The 25,927-nt window shown below is 41.3% G+C and overlaps 1 protein-coding gene across 7 annotated transcripts in view; it reads left to right on the top strand.

The window, feature by feature from the left end:
- Window positions 1–25,927, top strand: part of COL17A1 (collagen type XVII alpha 1 chain) — a 197,079-nt gene that overhangs the window by 145,205 nt on the left and 25,947 nt on the right. For 4 of the 7 annotated variants that reach the window (XM_085606976.1, XM_085606939.1, XM_085606985.1 and 1 more), the window contains 8 exons: window positions 1,001–1,048; window positions 2,340–2,474; window positions 7,681–7,797; window positions 9,540–9,626; window positions 11,070–11,195; window positions 14,681–14,776; window positions 16,644–16,790; window positions 16,918–17,061. In XM_085606976.1, the coding sequence (XP_085463102.1) occupies window positions 1,001–1,048; window positions 2,340–2,474; window positions 7,681–7,797; window positions 9,540–9,626; window positions 11,070–11,195; window positions 14,681–14,776; window positions 16,644–16,790; window positions 16,918–17,061 (900 nt within the window). The remainder of the gene's footprint in view (window positions 1–1,000; window positions 1,049–2,339; window positions 2,475–7,680; window positions 7,798–9,539; window positions 9,627–11,069; window positions 11,196–14,680; window positions 14,777–16,643; window positions 16,791–16,917; window positions 17,062–25,927) is intronic. The other 3 variants (XM_085606993.1, XM_085606957.1, XM_085606967.1) reach the window with 1 other exon arrangement.

The following is a 25,927-nucleotide window of genomic DNA, read 5'->3' as shown; positions in this document are numbered from 1 at the left end:
CACAGAGGCAAAGTTTCAGGGAGATGCGAATTCTCCCTAATATTAGGATATTAGAGGACAAGAGAGGTTTTGGATGGGGGCGGATCCAATTGAAATCACATTGAAATGCTCTGAGAATAATTGCATTTTCCAGAGGTACATAGAATAAAATCTCCAAGAAAATAGTTTATTCTAGAGTTTAAGATTAAGACCTAAAAAGGGAGACAACAAAGGTCTCAAAAGTGGGCCCGTGGTTTAAGGAAGTGCAAACCTAGGCTCCTAGTTAAATGAGTTGACCAGCTGAAGTTCTTAGCCTGAAGGCCTTTGATAAGGCTGAGTGTTTGGATATCAAAGGTGCAGAGGTGTTTCCGACTCTGCGAGGAGGGGCGTGGGGTGGACTGATCACTCAGAGACTCAGGCTGAAGTATCGCTCGGCACACTGATAGTCTTCTTTCTCCACAGCCTTCTGTGGTGGACCAGGCTCCGTGAATAGGATGAAGACTGTGCTCAGCAGCGCACACAGCCATTGCCTTAGCCAAGCCGGGCATGTGGTGTCTGGGGAAAGACCTGCTTACTTTTTCTGTAAAAACCCAGTGTGAGGATAAGCAGGGTAAACGGGAAGCCACGGGGTAGACTTTCTTGGACTCTGGAGCTTAGCGAATTGACTGAGCAGCAGCTGTGGCCTCAGAATACATTTTTGGGCCTTTTCTGAGATATTCAGAAAGGACTTCTGTTTGTTGTTACGTTCACAAAAGGCTTTGCGCACATATTGATTGAACTTTAGCTTTCTGTGGTCAAAGTCCCATAGTTCAGTTGTAAAGGGTCAAATGGTGTCCCCGTGTATGATTGTGTAAATCAAGAGTCCTCAGACTGTAGCCACACAACATGAAAGACAAAGGTGGATTATCAATAAATCAGTTTTGTACATTAAACACCAATTTCTAGACTGTAATCAACAATGAAGGAAATGTTACATCTTTTATATGTGGCTTGGATTAATTGAAAATCAATCCTCTTTTAGGAGAAGCCGGTGTCCCGGGGGCTCCAGGAATCCCAGGAGGATCTCGAGGTAAGGGGGATACTTTTCATTTTTAGAATTTAAATGTTGCACAAACATGATCACTCCTCTGGTTACCGGAGAACATTGAAAGGCTTGTATTGTCCAAACGTGGAGTCCAATTCACTAAATAAAGTGTCTGTAAGTGGGCGTGCACAGGACTTTACCTCTTCGACAAATACTCCACCCAGTTGTGTTTTTTACGTCTCGGCTCCAGATAGCTTTAGATGTCAGTAGGCAGGCAATTGTTTCCAATGCATAACACATATTTGCAATTGGCATTAGATCTGCCCCTTGGTCATGATTGGATAGCTTTACTGCGGCTCTCAGATTTCTGTTCTCGATTCTACTGTTTTCCTTCCTATTCGTCTGTTCATCCTGCCCAGAATTATTTGTTTCATAGTGTACTGACTGGATGAGTTGTATCTTTCCACTGTATAACTCACGAAACTCTTTTGTCATTTAGTATTCAGCACTCCATGGAAATGGATGTATTTACTTAGTCTCTCACCCTGTCTATCCCTCCACCCCATCACTTTCTCAAATATCATTGACAAAGTTAATTGCTTGGCATTTTAAAGCCAAGACATACTGTCTTTACCAATGCTTGCTTTATGATTGCGCCATTCAACTCTAGCACCACACTTCCAATCTTCGGTACCCGGATTCTGACAGAAGAGAGGCAAGCACTACATTTAAAGAGGCCCCTGCCTCAGTATTCCACGTTGGCATTCCTCCTTTGATTTTATATTAGCAGGACCTTTCCTGCTTGCCTCGAATTGAGTGTTATCAAAGCAAGAGTCAACGAATCCACAAAAATACCTGCTTGTACTAATTTATTTATGAATTATGTAAGATGTTGTACAGTCTGCGCAGTGAGTGGTGAGATGAGTGAGTTAGTAAGGCAGTCAGTCATAAAGTTAAAGAGTGCATGAGTGAGTCTGTCTGTAAGCCATTGAGAAATAGAGCAAGTGAGTGAGCCCATCAATGAATGAGATTGGATGAGTAGGCGACACTGACGGAGTGAGGAAAAGAGTGCTAGCGAGTGAGTGTCAGTATTTAGTGAGTAACAAGGTACATAAGTGGATTTGTGAGTGAGTGATCAAGGGAATAAGTCTATTAGTGGGAGAGTGAGTGAGGGTAAGTCAGTCACTTAGTGAATGAGTTATGAACGGGTGGGTAAATGAGAAAAATAAGACTGTGTATGTAGTTGGTTCATCATGTGTGATTACAGATTAGAAATATGTTCTTCTACCTGGTTCTTTCACATTTTAATGCACTGGTTACTGTTTGTGTTTTTTAGGTCCAGCCTCAAGCGCAAGAGGAAGCCCAGGAGCACCAGGGCCCCCTGGTCCTCCTGGTCCTCCAGGCCCCGCAGGACGCGGCACACAAGAAGTCCAACAATACATTGCAGAGTATCTTCAGAGTAAGGAAAAAGGTGTTTCTTTTCCTCTTAATCAAAATTAAGCAATTTACTTGCGCTGTGTAACATGTTCATTGTAATTGTGAAAGCTGCCTTGTCACACTCGTGGGGCGTAAAGAGTAAGCTGCCAGCTACCGTGAAATGTCTGGATATACTTCACTCAAAGGGTTCTCAAGTGCGAACACCACAAGGCCCCCCTAACAGTCCGCAGCACCCTCTCATGGAAAGAGGCCATGTTGGATGGCCGCCTATGCTGCTGCCACCAGGAGGATGCCAGACTGCCCAGCTGGCAAGGGTTGAGATGTAGAAGGGTGAAGAGGTGGGTGTCGGCTAAAAGTCATTGTCTTGGGGTGCATATCCTTCACCTGCTCTCTTTATGAAACCCTTAACAGTGAAATATTTTCAGATATGTCATTTGTCAGCTAGAGCTTTCTCTTTTTTTTATTGTTTGGAGCGTGAATTAATTGTTTTGAAGTAAAAGTAGTGTCAAACTGAAGCCAAAAATGTAACTGTTTTAGGTCGAGGCTACCAGATAGCTCAAACTGTCTGGTTGTTAGCTTGCCAAGATCTTAGAGTGGACTTAAATATCACATATTAGTGCCATTGGCTGGCTTTCTTGTTACTCTCATTTGCTTGCTTCTTATTTGCTGGCTTGCCCTGTCTATCTTGAGTTTGTCCCTCCCCTAGAGTATAGCCTCTTCACTTGTGCCCTTCCTCTGCTCACTTTTAGGAAACTACCTCTTTCTTTCTGCGTAAGCAGTCCACAAGAGTTCATGTGCTTTCCAGCTGCCTCACACGTGTGCTTTTCTCCCCTGTCCACTCCTTGTTGCTCTTTCTTATCCATATGCTTCTCTCTCTCAGTGCTGCTCTCTCATCCATGTGATTTTCTCTACCCACCCTTCGCTCCCTCGTGCTCTCCCTCACTTTCGTGCTCCTATGGTGTTTCACCTTCTTGTGCTTCTTCCCCCGCCGATCGCGTCTTGCTTATCGCTTAACTCCCCCAACTCACTCCTCTGTTTTCTCTTGCACATGCAGCCCTTTTTGTTTAATTGGCGAATTTGGGCTAAAAAATATTACCGGTGACCACCATCTTAGATCAGTAAATAGAAAATGTAAGAAAATGGCGCCCACGTTCTTCCAGTGGCACCCGCTTGTGTTATGACACATCCGTTTCAGAGGACTGGCACAATGGCCATCGCCTTTGTTTATTTTGGCAATGCTGCAAAGCATCCTGACTGTGCACAACTCCGCTACAAACAATTGGCAAAGCCACCAAGTCCCAAATGCCAGACCTATTGCTTGTATCAGTTCTTCTTTTAAGGGTGTAAGCAACTAGCTTTATTTTTCTTTTGGTAATGTCTGTTCTGCAGTTCGAATGTGTCCTGTTTCTTTTCCTATTGTTAGAAGACATTATAAAGTAAGCCTTTTTTATGTGAAAATGGGCACGAATTTTCAGGATCAAAACACCATTGTGGAGGCAGATAATCATTTTCCGGTAAAATTATTGAAACCCGTGTGTGGCAACCCCTTCCTGTTCATCTCGACCCTCTCTGCCCTGTGTCCAGGCCAGATGACATGAATTGTAATTAACGCCAGGCGCCAGTTCACAACTCTCTAGCTAGGGTGCAACTGACCTAATCTGACCCATGACTTGCTTACATTTTGTCCTGATTTGTCAGATTGCACCTGACATAATCCAACAAAAAAATATTCATAATTTATCTGGTAGGCTAATTAACACCTATTCCGATTTTATCTTCAAAGATACTGTATAGCATATGGATTTTGATTGATTGTTTTGGCAATTTATAAACTGCAAACAAATGCCCGAAGCCGTCAAGGCACTTTTGCAATTAGTCATAAAATACAAAAAATCCATATGTCCTAGCATTTTTCCTCTGATAAATCTCAGTAGGTTTTGCCTGTCACAATTTAACTGGGTAAAATAGTGGGGAGGCAACCCATGATAAGGTTCTTAGTGTAGTAACAGAATCCTGAGAATTTAAACAGCGAGAGGATTGGGGAGCCGAGAAGTTGGAAATAAACATGTATTGGAGTTCCATGCATCTATGAGCAAGGGTGAGGTGTATTTCTTTGACTTTTAAAAGTGCCTTTTAACAATGTTGTGTAGAAGGTGGAATGATATGCTGAAGAGCCAATAGTATGAGGTGAGAGAGAAACTGCTCCAGAGGAGGCCAGAGCAAACTTTTCCCATATTTGAAAGAATTGTTAACAAGAGGTGTTACAAGCAGGTGTGCTATCAAGCCAGACCTAAAAACATAACGATATCTGATGAGGTTGTGCTTGGGGACAGGAGCCCTGTCAAGGTGATAACGATAGCAGACCGGTGAGTAGAACGAAACATTGCAGGTGAAGAAACAGATTTCTATAGGATCTGCAGAGGAGAAATTGAGTGCGAGAGGAGTCTAAAATGTTGGGAGCTAGATTATTGAAGACCCAAGAGACAGCACAAGCTAGGGATTTGTGATTTTATGGCATAGAGCAGTGCCCGCTTTACTCACAGCACCCCTGTGAATGAGAATGGTTGGGAACTGTTTTCAGTATTGTGTGTGAATATCAAATGGGGATCCAATCCTTTGTCTCAGTGGGTCCTGTGCCTGGCCTCTACCACTGCCATTTTAGAAGGTACACAGTCCGGATGCCCTGTTGAACAGCAACCTCTTCTTCATCACTCATGTGAATACACCCACACAAAATTAATACCTAGCATTTTTGATGCTTTGTGTATTGTGGCCTTAAAACAAGTCTCCTAAATGATCCCACCCTCGTGATAGCCGTGGTGTAATCTGTCTAGATCACTGCAGCAACATCCTCAAGGGGCTTGACAATAGCGTGCTTAGGAAAAGACAAAGCAAAAGACACACAAATGCACAGTGGGTCCTGGGCTCACTGTGCCACTGGATTCAAGCTATCCTGGCTGATGAGGGGAATATACCAGAAACCGGTCCTAGGATGCTTGTTTCTGGTAAAGGGAGGACCTGGCCTGGCACTTCGGGCTGGACTGTTCCCATGAGGAGCAGGGTCAAGACTGATTTGCATATGGCTGGGTCTAAACTGGGGTGACATGGTAAGCAAAAGAACGATGGATTTCACCCAGATCTCTTGACTAGGAATGAATGTTTGATTTCTTCCATATTCCATCCATCATTTATGTGTCTTTTGCTTTTTCGCCATAAGTGCACCGGGTATGCCCAGACGTGGGCCCCATGCTCACTGTGCAACTGGATTCAAGATAGTGTGGCTGATGAGCAGTGATACCCTGAAACCAGTCCCAGGATGCTTGTTTCTGGCCCAGGGAGGACCTGGCTTGGCAGTTCAGGCTGGACTGTTGCCATGAGTAGCAGGGTCAAGACTGATATGCATTTGGCTAGGTCTAAACTGGGGTGGCATGGTGAGCAAAAGAACGATGGATTTAACCCAGATCTCTTGATTGGGGGGTGAATGTTTGATTTGTTCCGCATTCCGTCTATCATTTGTGTGTCTTTTGCTAGAAAGAGACAAAAACCCAGGTTTGCAAAACTCTCATGTAACGCAGCGCAGCACCCAACGTTGCTGCACTGCGTTGCATTACAGGGAGCCAGAAGGACAGCGCCATATCTACAAATATATGGCACTCTCCTCCTCTCTCCCCAGTGCCGGTGCAGAAATATACTGCCAAGCTCCACGCACACAGCTTGTGCCAAAGTGCAAAGGTGTCTGCATGAGTATAGCATGGGTTTTGTACAGGAAGGGTGCCCTTCCAAGTACAAAATACTATGCTTAGACTGCCTTTACAACTATTCTTACTTTGTATGTGTGCTGTACAGTGCAGCACACATGTGGAGCCAGAAAAGAAAGAAGATATGAACGTATTTCAACGCCTGCTTTCAAGTGGATTCGTTTGTGGCGCAAAACCCATACTATTATTAGTGTCAAAAACCATAGGTGGGAGCACGGGAACGCCCAGGCACCACCCATGGAGCGACCCCTTGATGCAGAGTAATGAAAAGCAGCACTTCGCGTGGGGTTGTGTTACTTTTCATTTTTACAAACCAATGCAAATAAAAAGGTATTTGTGTTTGTTTATAAATCGCAAATAAGATTTTGTGTTGGATCTGCATTAGAATAATAACGCAAACCTGATGCAAAACCTTTTTAAATCTAGGCCAAAAAGTTAAAAATCACACTGTTCTGTTCATATTTATCTTTAGATTCAGTTACCATATCTCACCAGCCATCATGTCACTCATTAGTTCCCACCCAGTGACACAACACAATTGCTGATTATTTAGTTCTCATATCACTTTATGGCTGACCCAAAGTCTGTAAAAATAGGCCTTCCATCCTTACCAGCCAACATGGCTCTTGAAAATGCTATCTCTGAGCCTACTCACCATGCCCCTCCCCCACTGTGCTGAAACGTATTGGTGGAGATTTCTCCGCGTGCAGGTATCCACCCCCTGGAATGTCCTTCTTCTCTGAAAACATACCTTTCCCATTCAGCGCCTAGACTGATTTCCTCAGGCTAGCCTCTTAAACTTGGATCCCGAGGTCATCAAACCCAGTATGACTGGCATTTTAGCCTGTCAGCAGCCTAATAGCACCCCTTGGACCCCTTCCTATATGAGGAAACAATGAAGAAATCCAGTGTGACTGACACCAAGGATGGCACAGCTACCTCTGGAAGGGGAAACTACCTAGTCCTCAGCTTCTCCAAGTGCTACAAGGGGGTAGTCATAAGCATGCAGCACCTCTAAAAATCAGAAGATAAATAAACAGGGAAGGACTCAATCTTCACTAGTAAGATACATTATCTCAGTTGATAGGTCAATGCTGGGGAAATTCCTGTTGAATAGTTATAAAGGGTTTCTACTTGATCCAGTTGTTGGCACATGTGTATTTTAGCATCTGTTGATCTTCTATGTATTAGATTCCAAATTATTTCAGTTCTGTTTTTCTAACTGGTTATAGGTGTCATTTGGTTGCATTTTAATTTTCTCCATTTGAATTATTCTTGCGTTGCATTGGGCATATGCAGCTCAATGTCCAAAACACGTACACTGCAACTGCAAGTAAAATTCATGCATAACTGTTCAATTAGCCTTTACACCAGATGAGGGTGTTGCGTGTACAGATAACTCAAATTAAAATGATCTGTGTACTTACTTTGCACTGCATGGAGGGATGTGAATTAACTTTTGTTTATGTATATGTCTCTCAGGCGACAATATCAGAAGCTACCTTGTTGGCCCACAAGGACCTCCAGGACCCCCAGGAGACAGCGGGCAGTCTCTGGATTACGCTGAGCTGGCTAGCCGTGTTATGACCTACATAAGAAGTATGTTTAAATTTCCTGAATCATTTGCACAGCACAAGCCTGTCACCATTTGCATCACCACCTCCATTCCCATCCTCACCACTGCAAACATCACCGTCGTACCACAGCCATCCGCACAACAACCATCACCATCACTGCCACTACCACCGCCATCATCATTAGCATAATTAATCTTTGATGCAATCTAAGGATATCACTTAGGCTTCAAGATGTATCAAGGCATTATGACATTTTAAAACACATGCTGCAAACATTGCCTTAATCACAAGCATCATAAGCCCATCATGTAGCCATAAAAGTAAAAAGAGTTCGTTAGACAAAAACCTGTCAGGCAGCTAATCAAACTTTTTACTTTATGTTTGAGAAGTTTTACAAACGTTTTGTTTGAGAAAGGTCCTTATCCACACCGAGTTACAAACAACACAAGACTAGCTAAAATACAGGGCGGTGACTGTGGTGTTTGTCATTGGGAACGCATGGTAACAAAATAAAGAGTACGAATGAGGGATGCAGAGAGCTAACAAAAAAGTATGAATGTTTAAATCCTGGGGGATGGAGGGATGGAGAACAGGCCGGATTATTTGCTCTTAGTGGGATTAGCATTACTGTATGTTTGGTATGCTGCTTTGGCATGGTCTAGACTCTAGTCCTTGTTGTATAACATTCTGTGCTCTGATGTGGCACAGAATGTATGAGGCAGGCAGCATCCCATGAGTATGCAGAATTGGATGTGTCTTTGAGTATTTTGGTCCTGAATTGTCTTCCCTGGCTTCTGTTTGTTGTGTGTATCCTTGCTCTTGTGTGGAATATTTAATATATTACGCCTCCAAGGTGTGTAGGATTCCCTGCCGCTGTATATATCTGGGTAAGGGGGATATCATTGCTGCTCATGGTGTGTGTGTATCATACCTGTACATGGTGCCCATGTAAAATATCTTTGAGTTTACCTGGTCAAGTCCATTCATCTTAGTGTGCATCCTTGGACATTATGCAAACTATGTATACTGGTATAGGATAATAATATTTATGATGATCAGAAAGTTCATTTAAGGCATCAATCAGTAAGAACGTTCCTAGAGATAAGGGGCCTGTTGCAGAGATGAGTGTGTAACCTGTAAGTCACACCTTCAAGAAAATTATACCCTTAATGCATAGTTAATTAAAAGAGAACAGTTAAAGTGAGCAAAGTGTTATGTCAAACAATTAGAGATTGTTGGTCCCTATTTAGACCTGGATGGTAGAATGCACTGGTTTTCAACAGTTTATGTATTGTCATAGACCAAGCAAGGCTACCATTTGCCTCGCTCTGCCCGGCGAAATTTATGAATGAAAGAAAATATTTGTCGGCATATATTTACCAAAAGAGTATCTTGGTGCTCAGACTGTGTTGCCTGATTACTAAAGAAAAAATAACAAAACAAATGAGCCATTAGACTTCCCAAAACAGTATGCCTAATTATAAGCAAAGTCCAATTGGGAATTTCTATAGGTGACCACTGAAATCTGAAATGTAATTTGTTGTCCAGATCCAGTTCTCTGCAAAGCAATCATAGGTCACTGGTTTGAATGTGCTGATCTTATCTGGAAGTACAAAGGGACAAACACTGTCATCAACATGTTTCTAACTATATTGTAAGAAATTCTCATGATCATCAATATTAAGTTCCTCAGTTTTTTTTGATTTGTGATTTTTAAAGACTCACACTGTTTGCACACTATAATAAACTACTCACTTGCTTTAGGTTCTGGGTTAGCCGATGGTTTGCCAGGGCCCCCAGGCCCTCCAGGACCCCCTGGCTCCTATGAAGAAATCCTTTCAATATTACAAAGTAAGTTTAAACCTATATTTTAAGTGTAATTCTGTATGATTTATAATCCTACTAATGAGCATAACATGACCAGTGGTTTGTTATGGTTAACAATGCCCTGTTGTTATCATCTTGACGTGGAACAGTGAACATTAGTTTGATTATGATAATATAGCTTTCTGGTAGTATATTCACGCTTGCGTGTTACTATAAAGCTGTTTAAAGGTCTTCGCTAACAGTTGAGAATTTGCTGTTAGAATTAAATTGTATCTGATAATTTGCACATTTGCTGATACATGTACAGTTTTATGATCATGCGGATGTTTGTCAGCACACTTGGAAAAGTAAAAAGAACAATAGAAAGGAAAATGTTAATGCTTAAAAGGCATCTTCTTCCTTAAAAACTTAACATATTTATCTGCAACTCTGCATTACAAACCAGAAATATGTGTGTTGGTTGTACTGCTGCTCTAAATGACTGAGCTTTGTTTGTGTCTACCACTTTTTCATGCAGGTTATTACATCAACCATGTCTGTTAAAAAGTGTTGTACGTCAACTATGTCCAGTTAAAATGTGTTATTTTGAAATATGATCTCTAAATTCATCAAACTTAAAAAAAATTGAAATAGGACCACTGTTATCTTTAAATGTCCCTTATGTAAGAACTCCAGAAACGTTTTGGAAATCTGTGTTCAGGACTAGATAGCCATGGGTCTTAAAGTTATTCTCAATCCTAATGAACATTACTGCTACCTTTGTGTAGCTGTTTAAGCATTAGAGTGAATACTCTTGGCCTGATTGCAGTTATGTATGTAAGACTTTTTTCCATTTTTCTACTGAAGATCATATTATACAACAGCAGAGAAGAACCAAGGCCAACACCAAACAGTTTTGAGCACCCATTACATGATCTTAGATGGAGTGGAGCAAATTAGTATTGTCGGCCAACAGGCACATCGTTGAGCATCATTTGGTATGGTAGACTGCATAAGTAGCTGAGCAGTAGCATTTATCACTACCAATGGGTAGTAAATGTTCTGCATATAGGAACTTGTTATTAAAAAGCAACAATTTCCTTAGATGAGGGAGGTACAAATGTGAATAAGGAGGATTGGGTCCGTGGCAGATTTCCAAGAGAATAACTAACAATGTAATTGAATTCCTTATAGGTGCATTGTATATAAATATATGTCATGTGGATATGCTGAAAATCTCTCCAGGATTTATCCGTTCTGGACCTACGTTTGACATCCTTGACTTAGACTGCAAATAGTTTGAAAATTACTATAATCAGAGCACCTTTAAGCCACAACACATGTGAATGCAAATTATTGAGGCACCTTAAATACTTCAGGATACCTCTGCTGAATTTCTAGTTCTCCACATATTTGGCAAAACGGTGCACACTTGTGTCCCATATACTGCTAGGACAAGAACCTGAATGTTGCGTTTTCATATTTCAGGAGAAGAAGTGCGTCAGTATCTAATGGGACCTCCAGGCCCACCTGGACCTCCGGGATCTCTTGCTGTCGGAACCGCATCTCTGGACTATGCTGACCTAGCTAATCGAGTTGTAACCTTCATGAGCAGTAAGGACGTATTTCAATCAAAATCTTGTATGTGTGGATTTCACCTTACATTGGATATGCAGATAAAAATCACACAAGTCATACAATTTCCAGGCTCATATCAAACCAACCCAACAACTGAGTTTGTCATTGGGGACAACTTAAATTATTTCAATGCCACCATATATTCCTTATAAGCTAGTACACAGATTTGAAAAGTTTGCAATAGTGAACAGGTGTGGTTAGCAAAGTGTACCTTTCACAATGCACACCTACAATAATATAAAGTCTACGTTTTGTAAAGAACTTTATAAGTGCCTCTAGAAAATTAAATATATTCAATAGGCAGGTGTTGGCATCTGCTTAAAGAGAACATTTGTGAATGGAACTACTTTACAACTAGTTATAAACACATTTGTTTCTTTAGGTTGTGTCCATAACCAATTAAAATGTAGGGAAACTGTTATGTGTCAGTTGCCGATAGGTGCTTTCAAGAAAAAAATAAGTCTGCCATGTAATGCAAACTGGGAAAGAGACGGTCTCTTGCTTGTTTCCTTGCGCTAGAGTAACAAACAGGATTTATGGGTGAGAACTTATCAAGAGGTAATGTTAAAATCTACATGAGCCCATTAAAAGAATACCAGGATGAGCATTTGTACTTATGTAGAGTCCTGCTGGTGTATGACACTTCTTTGAACAACATTAGGTACATAGTATTGGAATGTGCCAATGTTTGGATGTGCCTGCAAAGATGAAGACAAGAGTGTGACAGACAAAAGCAAAAAAGCATCAATTCAAGATTGTATCTACCTTGTGTTCTGTAGGTCCTGTCTTTCAAAATGAATTGACTTATCTGCTGATCTCGTTTTCCTGATGAGATGCTTGCAGTCCGGGATATATTTTTTTTTATCAGAGTGTGCATCCATAAAGCTAAAACCGAATTCTATTTCTAAAACATTTTCTTACTGCTGCATCACTAATGTTGTTATGAATAGCTGACAGGGTAATTTGTGAGGCAATCCAGAGTATTGTCTATTTTAGATGTTAATGGTCCTATCTGAACTTATTTCCTCTTATAAGTCCAGATTGCTATACCAAAAGCCTTATATTCAGAAATTCGTCTTTTAAATCCAAAACACAACTTCTATTTTTGAAGTCTGTGGGTTTAAGACTGCCTTATAAGCACATCACAACACTTTTTTCAGAATTTCTTGAAAGATATCAATGGCCATGTGTATCAATTTTGTGTACACTTGATCCCAGTCAAATAGGAAGGTTACACCTAATCTCAATGTTTCTACTGATTTGTCATGGAACCACAGACATTGACTTCACCCTAAAATGCGGCACGATCAAATGATGTGTTGCGTAATGCTAAACGTTTTTTGGAGCAGCAGTACTACCACAAAATATTTTTAAATATGTAATTGATCACGTGATTCAACCAGATTATTGAAATTTGTGAGGCAATCCAGAGTATTGTCTATTTTAGATGTTAATGGTCCTATCTGAACTTGTTTCCTCTTATAAGTCCAGATTGCTATACCAAAAGCCTTATATTCAGAAATTCGTATTTTAACCCCTTCGGTGCTCATGACGGAACGGTTCCGTCATGAGCCACGGTTGAGCTGTGCTCATGACGGAACCGTTCCGTCATGACCACGCCCGCGCAAGAAACCGTCAGCACAGCGGCGGAATTTGCGCAGCATGGAAGGGGTTAAATCCAAAACACAACTTCTATTTTTGAAGTCTGTGGGTTTAAGACTGCCTTATAAGCACATCACAACACTTTTTTCAGAATTTCTTGAAAGATATCAATGGCCATGTGTATCAATTTGTGTACACTTGATCCCAGTCAAATAGGAAGGTTACACCTAATCTCAATGTTTCTACTGATTTGTCATGGAACCACAGACATGGACTTCCCCCTAAAATGCGGCACGATCAAATGATGTGTTGCGTAATGCTAAACGTTTTTTGGAGCAGCAGTACTACCACAAAATATTTTTAAATATGTAATTGATCACGTGATTCAACCAGATTATTGACATATGTCTTATTTTTTAGGATTCTATTATGCTCCTGATGTAATATGGGTATTTAACATTCATAAAAGCTGCTTTAATGGCACTTGCTGACAAAGTAAGGATGGGATGCTGATGGGCAGTTCCCTGTGGGAATACACTTTGCATCATCTAAAGCATGAAAGCAGATTGTGCCATAGACATCTGAAGCAATACTTCCAAGAAAGAGACATCTGAGTAACAAAGAGGTGTGAAGAATAAAAGGTGCCTTCCTTTTATTCTAAAAAATACTTTATATTAAGAAAGTACATTTCAATATGTTAAAAAAAACGGAGAGCATACCTCAGGGCAAAAAAAGATGTTGAAATGACCCATTAAAGAGGAAATACTATTGGAAGATAAATGGAGGCGTTACTGCTGCTCTCCACAATTTTTACATGGCCATTTGTCAGACATACAATGAAGTGCTAGTCATGGAAAAAAGTGAAACAACAATCAACATAGGCAATGAACGTGTTCGTCAGAAACACGTTGTAGTACTCATAGTCAGCAGTCATAGCTTGTCAATAGAACACAGGGGCAGACTAAGATTAAATAGGTATTTATATGAATACACATATTCAGAACCTGATAAGGAGGGAAATATTTAAAAACAAGAACCCCCAAAATGTAAAGGTATACACAGGAGATTAAATAGGGGATCAAATATCAATGTGTTGTCTTATGCATGACCAGTTGCTTTCCCACCACACGTTGTCAAATGTTAATGGTGCCTTGTCAGAGGCACGAAACATTCCTTTACTGAACAAGATGAGATGGTTTGTGATACAGAAGTGACTGTGAAATCAAGCTACTCTTGGTTGACTACTTTTGTCTTGAGCGTTAGAGATGTTAACCAAACATGGTGTCATAATGGGATGGGGAAACTGAATCTTATAAAAGAACAACTAACTGATTTTTCTGAAGCTGGCTACACTTCTAGGCAGCTCTCTCTACCTCTTGTTTAAGTCTCTGGCCCTTATGTCAAGATATCAGGATCAGTGGCAGGATGTTGCTCTCTCACTATTTTAGATCAAAGCCATCTTTAGGCAGTTGGCTGAGAGATAATGACTATTCCTGGCAGAAAATTGCAGTCCCTCTGAAAGGCTAGTGAGGCTGGTGTGGTAATGGAAGAGTAAGTCAGATTTCGGCTGCTTCTAACAGTTGTCTAAGCACCCCAACCTTAGCAGTCAGAAGCACCATCCCACTGTGCATCTTTTTCATAGTCCTTCCACCATGTGCTGCTCTGATCATCACTGGACCACCGCCGTTCTATGCCAGCACCTGTGTGTTAGAGTGCATGGAATGAAAAAGATAGCTTCAGAGTAATGTAGACGAATTGGGTAATCTGCTCCTTACTTCAGTGTGACTTCATTTTCTTCGCTGGATACTAGGCCATCTTGTCATGTTGCTGGATTTAACATGTGGCATTTATCCCCCAAGGTTCTGGAGTGGTTGGTGTCGCTGGTCCTCCTGGTCCTCCTGGACCTCCCGGTTTACCTGGATCTGCCTACGGAGACATCACAGCTTTATTGCAAAGTAAGGAAGGGGGCTATTTGTTTGGAAGCAATGTGGGAAATACAGAATGGCAGCAATGACAAACATAAGCATGAAAGAACTGAAAAACAACATTTCTTAAATAACTAGAACTGATATTATACAAGCAAGGGCGACACGTGTTTTGTGTACGTCATCTTTTGTTAGCATTGGAAAATTGTTTGCAATTGTGATTCTCCTCTGAGTTTGTGTGAGATAGTTTGAGATGCCTGTTTTCAGGGAAGAATGTGCCCACTCGGCGCAGTCAACCATGATCTACTGGCCCATGACAACTTATGATTGCCAATGTTGTGTCAATGGCTACATCTTTAAGTTGACAATAATCATTGTAAAACAAGAATTTGGAGCTGAAAGTAATGCAGTACTAATAGAGAAATATACTAAACCAAACCACCAATAGAGAAATATGAACACATCGTTTTTAAATTGTTTATTGCAGATGATTTGTTAGAGCAATTAGAATATGTGGTGCAACACTGCTGACAGTGCAAAGACATATTGCTTTTATGTGTGTGGTCATTTCCTTATTCCATATGATGGGTAGTACAGTTACAGCACTAGCGAGAAGCAGTTGTGCAAGGAGGGTGAAAAAGTAAATGTGTTCATTGAGGCTGGAGTGCATGGTTGGCCCAATGAGCTCCTACAAGTGGGGAGATGATAAGTGTAGTTGACCAACATAGATGCGCATCTATCATCCCAAGTGATCATCATGGCCCCAAGACGCGTACTTAAGTTGTCGATCTGGTAGCAATGACCACAAGAAGCTTGGGAGTTACTGGAACCATCACTGTAGTTTGCTGCTCAAGGAGTGAAGGTGGATTGAACTCCAAGCGAAGCTCTGAATTTAAAGGGGTATATTGTTCATTGATACACATCATAAGTGGGGCACTGCAGTGAAAAATACACTGGTCATAGGGCCACCTAGGGGGGAATAGAGGACTATTCATTTATAGCAGATGGTGGTCCCTTAAGCACAGTCGACAGACCTGAGGTCCCCTTATTAATGTGGAGGTCCTTAGATTACTTTTTGTGGAGGAATTGGGAACTCATGCTTCTGTGTCGCAGGCTACAAGTTTGGTACTGCCAGATGCCAATACGTTTCGCACACTATGGAGTTATAGACAGTGTATTAAAGGATTCTTTAATGATAATCGAAAATAGAGGAAAACATATGAGTGCCTAAAAACTAATAAAAGCTTGTGTGCAACAATACCCAATATAGCAGATGTAGTAGACTCAAAGGTACTAGGCCAGTTTCAAGAGTCCTGTTGTATCCATCTGCGGGTTGTATCCATCTGCTTATACCCAATTGTATCAGGAGCTGGAGTTAATATTTGTACACAGATTGCTGCTAAGCTAAGGTGAACTGCACAACCAGGCACACTTTAAAAGGTCCTTGGTAATCCAGATGAATTATACAGCACCTGAAAATTGTACCTTGATGGTAATTCCAATGTACAATAGTGCTGCAACATTATGGGGTTTGCCCTGACAAATATACATTTCCACAGAATTTGAGTTTCCACACTGATTTCCATTGGTTTTTCCCACATTCTTTTGTGCAGACATATTCCATCATGTTTTCACCGGCAAAATATGTCAATGCAAAACCACAAAGAGTGCAGTATTACTGCTTTCCTCTTTGTATCGATTCAGGTGGAAACTCATGTTTCTGCAAAAATCTGGATTACTGAGGACCTCGTTATGAGGTCAATAGTTGGATTATCAGTGATCAGAGCGGCAGACTGCAAGACGTTGAACTAAGGTAATGAAACATGGAAACATTCCATTCAACTGTTGCTGGAGAGGTGACTCATTTGTTACTTGTTTCATTTTTCTCCTCTGACAGCATCTGAATTCAGAGGCATTGTTGGACCACCAGGGCCACCAGGACCTCCTGGACGTCAAGGATCCCCCGGATTGCCCGGCCCTCCAGGAGTTCCTGGCTTCTCCCAAGCAAGCTACGACAAGCAGGACATGGTGGCCTACCTCGAAAGTAAGGTTTGGATAAACCGGGCCCAAGAATCCATAGCTCCTTGTTTTAAGTAGCACACTTTATTATTTTCTAAGTTACACACATTTCGATGTCTATGTTTCTTATTCTTGTCTATCTTCCCATCAAGGTGTGGGGTACATGGCAGGAAGGCCAGGGCCACCTGGACCCCCTGGACCTCAGGGACCTCCAGGCAACACAGGCGGCCTTGTTTCATATGTCGAAAACAACCAGGGAGATCGATTCAGGACTGAGCTGATTGAATATCTAACAAGTAAGCAAGTCTTTACTTCCCATTTGTTGTAATATACCTTCAGTCAGACTCAGCATTGAATGGTGCAGGTGTGAATGAACTAAAGCCACTGGATTTACACACAGCTCCTCCGCCGGCAACAAAAACTATGACTGAAAATTAAATAAACACATAGCCAGCATTAAGCAATAGATGCTTCACAACTAGAGTCTCAGAGAACTATGCACTGACGCTTGTCACACTTGTCTTGATCAGAACACTTCTCTAAGTGTTGTCATTTTCAAAAAATGACCCTAGATTGTAGTTGATTGCTTTACTGTCCAAACGTCCCCCAAAATGGGGTTTCATATGAATACTACATTGTGGGACTTCACGAGCAAATACCATGACACTCAAGTTTAGAGCTTTTCACACAGAACAACTGAGATGAGCCTGAAGAAGGAGATATCCTTTACTATCATCTGTCCATCTGCCAATAGTATGTTAAATGAGTCAGTCGGTTTAAGTTCTTATTGCTCTAACACTAAGTTCTACTGAAGACAGGCACGTCTAGCCAAGGTATGTCTGACACAGAAGATGACTGGCACTAACTTGAAAGTCATATGCTTTATGACTGTGCGATTGTCTCAGTAACTGAAAATCGCTTCTGATTTGCCAGGCATAGATTCAGTTACTTTTGATTAGGAAAGCTGTTCTTCCTCACTGGAGTATTGTCGACCATACACTGGCTCCCCGGTTCTTGAAGGGCCCAGTTATTCCTAGTATAGTCTTGTGCTCAGGGTCAAGTTAACTTGCAGTGGTACCTTGCCTAGGTTGCAGCACAAGATTATTATGTGGTTGAGTGGGCCTGCACACCTATTCTATGTGCTGGTGTGTTATAATAAAAATTGAAAAAATCTTTAGTGTGTTTTAAGCGTGCTTTCACGCGGAGGGATGTGAGTCTACGTCCCTATGTGTAACAATAGTTGAGGGAGGTTCTGGAAGGACCAGAGCCTGCGTGAATCACAGCTAGGACCCTGAGGTCTCAACAAAAGTAAACCGAAAATTTACAAAATGTGCAATAGATATACAGTGAAACAAGATACAAATGGTATAAAGAACAGTGAACAAGTAACTGGTTTTACCACTGTTTGTTTGTATTTTTTTGTGTTTTATAACTGGTTCAATTGGTATTGTTATCGTCACAATACATCAGTTATGAAGTTTGTATTCCAATTCAAATTAAATTACATTGTTCAACAATTGTAAAAAACAAGGTCCCAATGCATTTCGGGTTAATCTCTAACCCTTCGTCAGGGGATATATACATTCACAAACAATCAAAGTAAATGAAGTTGCTCTCTTTTAAGTTCTTTTCAGCCTCCAGCCGGAGCTACAACAAAAGCCACATGAATTCAATTAGAGAAATGACATGTATGTTGGATTTATAGGATTTGCACTCATAGGAAGATCATAGGATGGAAACCCACATCAAAAGGTTAACGTGCGAGAAAAATGAAGTCTCACCAAGGTATGTGTTTGATAGACCGTTAAGGGGAAAAGAGCGAAATGCTCGAAATCAGGAGGTGTGTGCTTACCGGAATAAATAAGTCGTGCGTAACTCAAAGTATCTGTAAGAAAACGTGATGAGTGAGCTCTACGTAAGGAGCGTGTTTAAACTAAAAACTCAGAGAGACCAACACTCAAAAGAAAATCAATTGCGCCCCGACTCACCCTGCTGTAACACCTGAAGTCATGCAAAGGGTCTGAATATCTGCCGGTCAATAAGTGGAATGTGTCTGTAACAAGCGAAGCCGTAGGTTAGAAACAACCGAGTGGTTGTAATACAATGTATCAGCTTAATGACCGCTTACGCGTCTCACCTTACTAGAGAAGGGTTCGTGTTTCTCAGCAAAACTTCCGGGAACTGCAAGCCTTCTGCATGCGTATGGGTGACAAGTGTGACGGTTATAACGAAAAACGGTGATGCGTCAATGACATGAACAAAGGACTAACGTACTGTTCATGTAATGGAAATGAAAAGAGGAGTCAATGTTCGTAAATGAGTGAGTTTGACAATGATTATGCTGTAAAGCACTGCGAGTGAAATCTAATCTACCGCTTGTATATAAAACAAGAGGAAAACGGAGAAAAGTTTAAAATAAATATGAAGACGAGAAACGTAGTGCGAGTGCAAATCCTTTACAAAGAAACGAAATACATAATATCACAAAACTTTCAGATGAAGCATAACATTTCGTAGTGGTCATTCAGACCACCCGGGATCACCGTACCCAGGAATTTTATCCAATGTGTTTCTCTGCATGAAAGAACTGTGTTCATATCTCTGTCTGACAGTATGGGAAGACGTTCCAAAATAGTGAATCGTAATTGAGGGATGGTGTGAGGTGTGTTGATCCAGTGTGTAACCAAGGAGGAGGTCATGTTCCTATTGCGAATTCTACTCTTGTGTTCGATAATTCTGGTCTTAATCTTGCGACTCGTCCTCCCAACATATACCAAGCCGCAGGGGCATTTAATGGCGTAGATGACCCACTCGGTGTTGCAATCTGATGTGTGTTGTAATGTGATAGTTTTGCCTGTGTGTGGATGTGTAAAAGCTTTGCCTGCTATGACGTTGCCACATTGCCCACAGTTGTGGCATTTTTTCATCCCTGTGTTTTTTGCAGTTTGAGGTTTAACTTTGTTTTTAAGGAGATCCCTCAAGTTCTTCGGTCTAGTATGCGCAAACATAGGGGGATCCTTAAACAACTCGTGAAAATCAGCTTCTTGTGCAATGATGTCCCATCGTTTGTGAATGATTGATTTGATGTTTTTGGATTGCATAGAGTGTCTTAATACAAAAACTTCCCGTTTAGAAGAGGCCTTAGAGGTAGTAAGAAGAAGATCTTCTCGTCTTTTTTGTGCCGAACAAAAAGTGGCGAGAAGATCTTCTTCTTACTACCTCTAAGGCCTCTTCTAAACGGGAAGTTTTTGTATTAAGACACTCTATGCAATCCAAAAACATCAAATCAATCATTCACAAACGATGGGACATCATTGCACAAGAAGCTGATTTTCACGAGTTGTTTAAGGATCCCCCTATGTTTGCGCATACTAGACCGAAGAACTTGAGGGATCTCCTTAAAAACAAAGTTAAACCTCAAACTGCAAAAAACACAGGGATGAAAAAATGCCACAACTGTGGGCAATGTGGCAACGTCATAGCAGGCAAAGCTTTTACACATCCACACACAGGCAAAACTATCACATTACAACACACATCAGATTGCAACACCGAGTGGGTCATCTATGCCATTAAATGCCCCTGCGGCTTGGTATATGTTGGGAGGACGAGTCGCAAGATTAAGACCAGAATTATCGAACACAAGAGTAGAATTCGCAATAGGAACATGACCTCCTCCTTGGTTACACACTGGATCAACACACCTCACACCATCCCTCAATTACGATTCACTATTTTGGAACGTCTTCCCATACTGTCAGACAGAGATATGAACACAGTTCTTTCATGCAGAGAAACACATTGGATAAAATTCCTGGGTACGGTGATCCCGGGTGGTCTGAATGACCACTACGAAATGTTATGCTTCATCTGAAAGTTTTGTGATATTATGTATTTCGTTTCTTTGTAAAGGATTTGCACTCGCACTACGTTTCTCGTCTTCATATTTATTTTAAACTTTTCTCCGTTTTCCTCTTGTTTTATATACAAGCGGTAGATTAGATTTCACTCGCAGTGCTTTACAGCATAATCATTGTCAAACTCACTCATTTACGAACATTGACTCCTCTTTTCATTTCCATTACATGAACAGTACGTTAGTCCTTTGTTCATGTCATTGACGCATCACCGTTTTTCGTTATAACCGTCACACTTGTCACCCATACGCATGCGCTAGCAGAAGGCTTGCAGTTCCCGGAAGTTTTGCTGAGAAACACGAACACTTCTCTAGTAAGGTGAGACGCGTAAGCGGTCATTAAGCTGATACATTGTATTACAACCACTCGGTTGTTTCTAACCTACGGCTTCGCTTGTTACAGACACATTCCACTTATTGACCGGCAGATATTCAGACCCTTTGCATGACTTCAGGCGTTACAGCAGGGTGAGTCGGGGCGCAATTGATTTTCTTTTGAGTGTCGGTCTCTCTGAGTTTTTAGTTTAAACACGCTCCTTACGTAGAGCTCACTCATCACGTTTTCTTACAGATACTTTGAGTTACGCACGACTTATTTATTCCGGTAAGCACACACCTCCTGATTTCGAGCATTTCGCTCTTTTCCCCTTAACGGTCTATCAAACACATACCTTGGTGAGACTTCATTTTTCTCGCACGTTAACCTTTTGATGTGGGTTTCCATCCTATGATCTTCCTATGAGTGCAAATCCTATAAATCCAACATACATGTCATTTCTCTAATTGAATTCATGTGGCTTTTGTTGTAGCTCCGGCTGGAGGCTGAAAAGAACTTAAAAGAGAGCAACTTCATTTACTTTGATTGTTTGTGAATGTATATATCCCCTGACGAAGGGTTAGAGATTAACCCGAAATGCATTGGGACCTTGTTTTTTACAATTGTTGAACAATGTAATTTAATTTGAATTGGAATACAAACTTCATAACTGATGTATTGTGACGATAACAATACCAATTGAACCAGTTATAAAACACAAAAAAATACAAACAAACAGTGGTAAAACCAGTTACTTGTTCACTGTTCTTTATACCATTTGTATCTTGTTTCACTGTATATCTATTGCACATTTTGTAAATTTTCGGTTTACTTTTGTTGAGACCTCAGGGTCCTAGCTGTGATTCACGCAGGCTCTGGTCCTTCCAGAACCTCCCTCAACTAGGCTGCAGCACAGGCACAGCTGATTTTATTCCTGCATATAAAACAAGTACCCCATATCACTAGGTAGTATCTGAAAACTCAAAATGCTCCTCTGCCTAGCCCGCAACTTCCTGTTCAGTGTCAAGAACCCATATGGTGTTTGAAACCATATGGCCTACTCCAGGCATTTTAGAAAAAATACCGTAATACACTATAGTATCATATATTGAATATCAAACCGCATCAATGCTATGTCAAGAAAAAATAAATCAGAATAAACTATGCATTATTTATTTATTTGTATTTATTTAAAGAGTTTTATATAGCGCTGGCTAGACCCGAAGGTATCAGAGCGCTTTACATAAGGTTCAACAATGTAACAGAAAAAGATCAACAATTACACATTACCTCAAAAAATAAGCAATACATTAAGAGAGGAGAGAAAGGAGAGAGAAAAATAGTGGAGGGGGAAGGGGAGGTGAGAAAGGGAGGATGAGGGAAGAGATAACAGTAGAGACGAAAGGAAGTCTGTCTAAAGACCGACTGGGTAGGTGACGTCCAAGGAGAGAATCCACGGCCCGTCTCCCCTTTAGCTAAACCAGGTAGCTCCATCGGGCATCAGACAAAATAGTTCGGTCTCAAGTGGCGAGGGAAGAAGTTCACAGAAAAACAGGGTGGGGACAAAGGGCAAGGGCAGGTGAGGGCAAAGGGCAGAAGCTGGAAAGAGTAAGAGCGGAGAGGGGTGAGGGGTGGGGCAAGGGAGAGGGGGGAGAAAAGGTCAGGAGAGACACAGGAGAGTTTGCCCAAAGTCCGGTTGGGTAGGTGATGGTCAAGGAGGGAGTCCAAAGTCCATCTCCCCTTTAGCTCGCGAGATAGCTCCACCGGGCATCGGACAAAAATAGCTAGTATTGAAACTTGGGTTTTATTGCCCACTAAAAGGAAAACATGGTTCCTAATAGCGTTAAGAAAATGTGCAACTCATGCACTCAGGAGGTGGTTTTAAGCACAGTAAAGGTAGTGAAGGTTTGCGAGGTAGGAGGTACAGTATACTAGTAAATAGAATCGTAGGTAAGAAAACACTGAGGTTTGATGAAAAACGGCAGGCATGCATACTTACAGAGGGTAAAAATTTTGAATCACAATGACATGTAGGATAGCCTCAATAAATATCTGTGGTTTAAATGAGGTAAATAAAAGGCTTAAGACGGCTGCCCTGTTAAAATGGCTAAATCTCGATTTAGTGTGCCTGCAAGAAACATATATTGAAGGCACTAAGGCTTATTTACTGGAACAGCTTGGCTATAACACGCTGGCAAAAACGAACCAAAATACAAAGACGAGAGGGGTGGCAATTTTAGGTAGGAGTCAGGATACGCTGGTTAAGAGAAAGAAAGAGGATCAGTGGGGAAGATGGGCTATAGCGGAGATAAGTTTTAGGGGGGAGACAATCACGATTGTCTCGGTCTATGGCTCTACAGGAGATGATCCGGATATTTTTCAATTTTTGGATACAGAATTAGCACAATGGCCGGAGCCCATTATACTCTGTGGTGACCTGAATTTACACGATCCAGACAGTAGTTTTTTTAGACCCCGGTAGAAAATACTTGGGGAGGAAAAGGAGGACTTATAGAGCCTTAGCAGATATGGCAATACATAACTTGTTGGAAGACCCTTGGATAAAATGTCATCCAAATCTAGATGGGAGTACTTTCTTTTCAGCCCCTCATCAGATAATGGTTAGGTTGGATTATTTTTTAATTACAAGAGGACTGCTGGATTATGCAAGAATAGATAGGGAACCAAGGATCATCTCAGACCATAGCCCATTAGTCCTAACTGTAGCAATTGGGCAAAGGAGAAACAAAGAGCTAAGACAATGGACATTTGATAGAAAGTTGCTACAGGATTCGCGGTATAGGGAAAGATTGAGTAACTGGATCAAAGAATATTGGGAGATAAATAGGGGTACTTCAACACCAGGGATAGTGTGGGATGCTTTTAAAGCTGGAATAAGAGGCGAAACCTTGAGTTATGTAATTAAGGAACAAAGAATTTTGAAGGTAAAAGCTGAGCAAATTAATAAATCAATCACTAAAGCAGAGGAAGCACTTATTACAGCTTTACATACACATTCCCCAATTGACCAGATCTTATTGAAAATAGTTGCGCTTAAAGCCGAAGCTATGGAGGAGATGGGGAAGGAAACAGTAGAGAAGTATCTGGTAAATAAGGAAAAGGTATACGAACTAAGTGAAAGAGTTGGCCACATACTGGCTGTGCGTGCTAGGCAAAGAGTCGGGATGGCCGATATAAAGGAGATTAAAAACTCTCAGGGAATTAGGGTGAAGGAAGTTGAACAGATCCGAGAGGTCTTCAAGCAATTTTATACAGAACTCTATACAAAGGATGGTCGAGAGAAAGTGGAGGATATAAGGACTTATTTAAGCGAGATAGAGCCCTCGGGGCTAGCAGAGGAGGACAAGAAAGGGCTGGAGGAGATACTGCAGCTGAAGGAACTGGTTGAGGCTATGAGGGATCTACCATCAGGGAAGGCAGCTGGCCCGGATCAGATTCCGATAGAATTCTACAAGACCTTTCAACCCTCTCTCATAAAAGAAATGTTTAATGTTATGCTGCTGGCACAAAAGGGTGAGTCTGTACCAGAGTCCTGGGGTGGGGCAGACATCATCGTAATACCAAAGAAGGGTAAACCCCCAGACATCCCGGGGTCGTATCGTCCTATTACTTTAATGAACGCAGACATTAAGGTGTTTTCTAAAATCTTGGCGAAAAGGTTGTCTAGGGCAGTTGAATCACTGGTAACTCCTTCTCAGCATGGATTTATCCCGGGTAAAGGGACAACTCAACATACTAGACAAGTAATTACGGCATTTGATGCAGCAAGCATTTTAGAAGACCCCATGGCAGCCCTGTTCCTAGATGCTGAGAAGGCATTCGACAGGGTTTCGTGGAGGTATATGTGGGAAGCTCTGAGATGGAATGGTATAGGGGTAGGATTTATTAAAGCTCTACAGACCCTATATATAAACCCGACGGCCAAGATAAGAGTTAATAGAGGACAAACATCCGCAGTCTATATCCAGAGAGGAACAAGGCAGGGTTGCCCCTCTTCGCCCTTACTTTTTGCTCTTTACCTAGATCCCTATATACGAAAGCTGGAAAGAAATGTTCTGATTCCACCGCTAATATTAAACGGTTGTAGACTTAAAACGCTAGCATACGCTGACGACGTGGCCGTCCTGACGACAAAGCCCTCGGACGCTATCAGGGTAATCGAAGAAGAAGCTGTGCGATTTGGGCAGTTCTCAGGATATAGCCTGAATAAAGAGAAAACTCAGATAGTTAAAAATCAGTGGGTAATGTGTAATGATGATAGAGTGGTGGGAGTGGCAAACTATCTGGGGGTCCAGATTACAGCGGAAGTAGATAAGATTGTTAAAATCAATATCGCACCCTTAACAGCTCAAGTTAAAAAGGAGCTGGAAAAAATGAATAACCTACACTTGTCATTGGTAGGCTGTACAAACATCATTAAGATGTTGGTTTTACCTAAATTTTTATATTTTTTTAGGGCTATACCCTTGTTGTTTGAAGCCAACTGGTTTAAGGGCCTAGAGGCCATATGTAGCAGGTTTATCTGGGCACATGGTAAGACCCGGAGGGCCTATAGGTTTATGACACTGCCTAGGGAAAAAGGGGGATGGGGAGCACCAGATTTTCGTTTATATTATATGGCAACTGTTTTGCAATATATACAAGGATTAATTGGGGGGAATATTGATGATGTAAGAATGCATAAGATGTCTGCTGAGATTTATGCAGTTGTGTTAGGGGCAAATACCTACAACTGTTTTTTAAAATGTATAGATTCTAGCTATTTTAAGAGAACCAGGTTTAAAACTGTTAAGGCGGCTGTTGTGGTATGGAATGCTTTCTTAAAAAAAGTCAAGATGGGGAGGTATAACAGATATGTGTCCATATGCAATAACAGATCACTCCCAGCGGAAATATTTGCTGATCAGAC

Source organism: Triturus cristatus, chromosome 1_2 (assembly GCF_964204655.1).
Source record: "Triturus cristatus chromosome 1_2, aTriCri1.1, whole genome shotgun sequence".
Lineage (NCBI taxonomy): Eukaryota > Metazoa > Chordata > Amphibia > Caudata > Salamandridae > Triturus > Triturus cristatus.
This window is presented reverse-complemented; position numbering and strand designations above follow the sequence as displayed.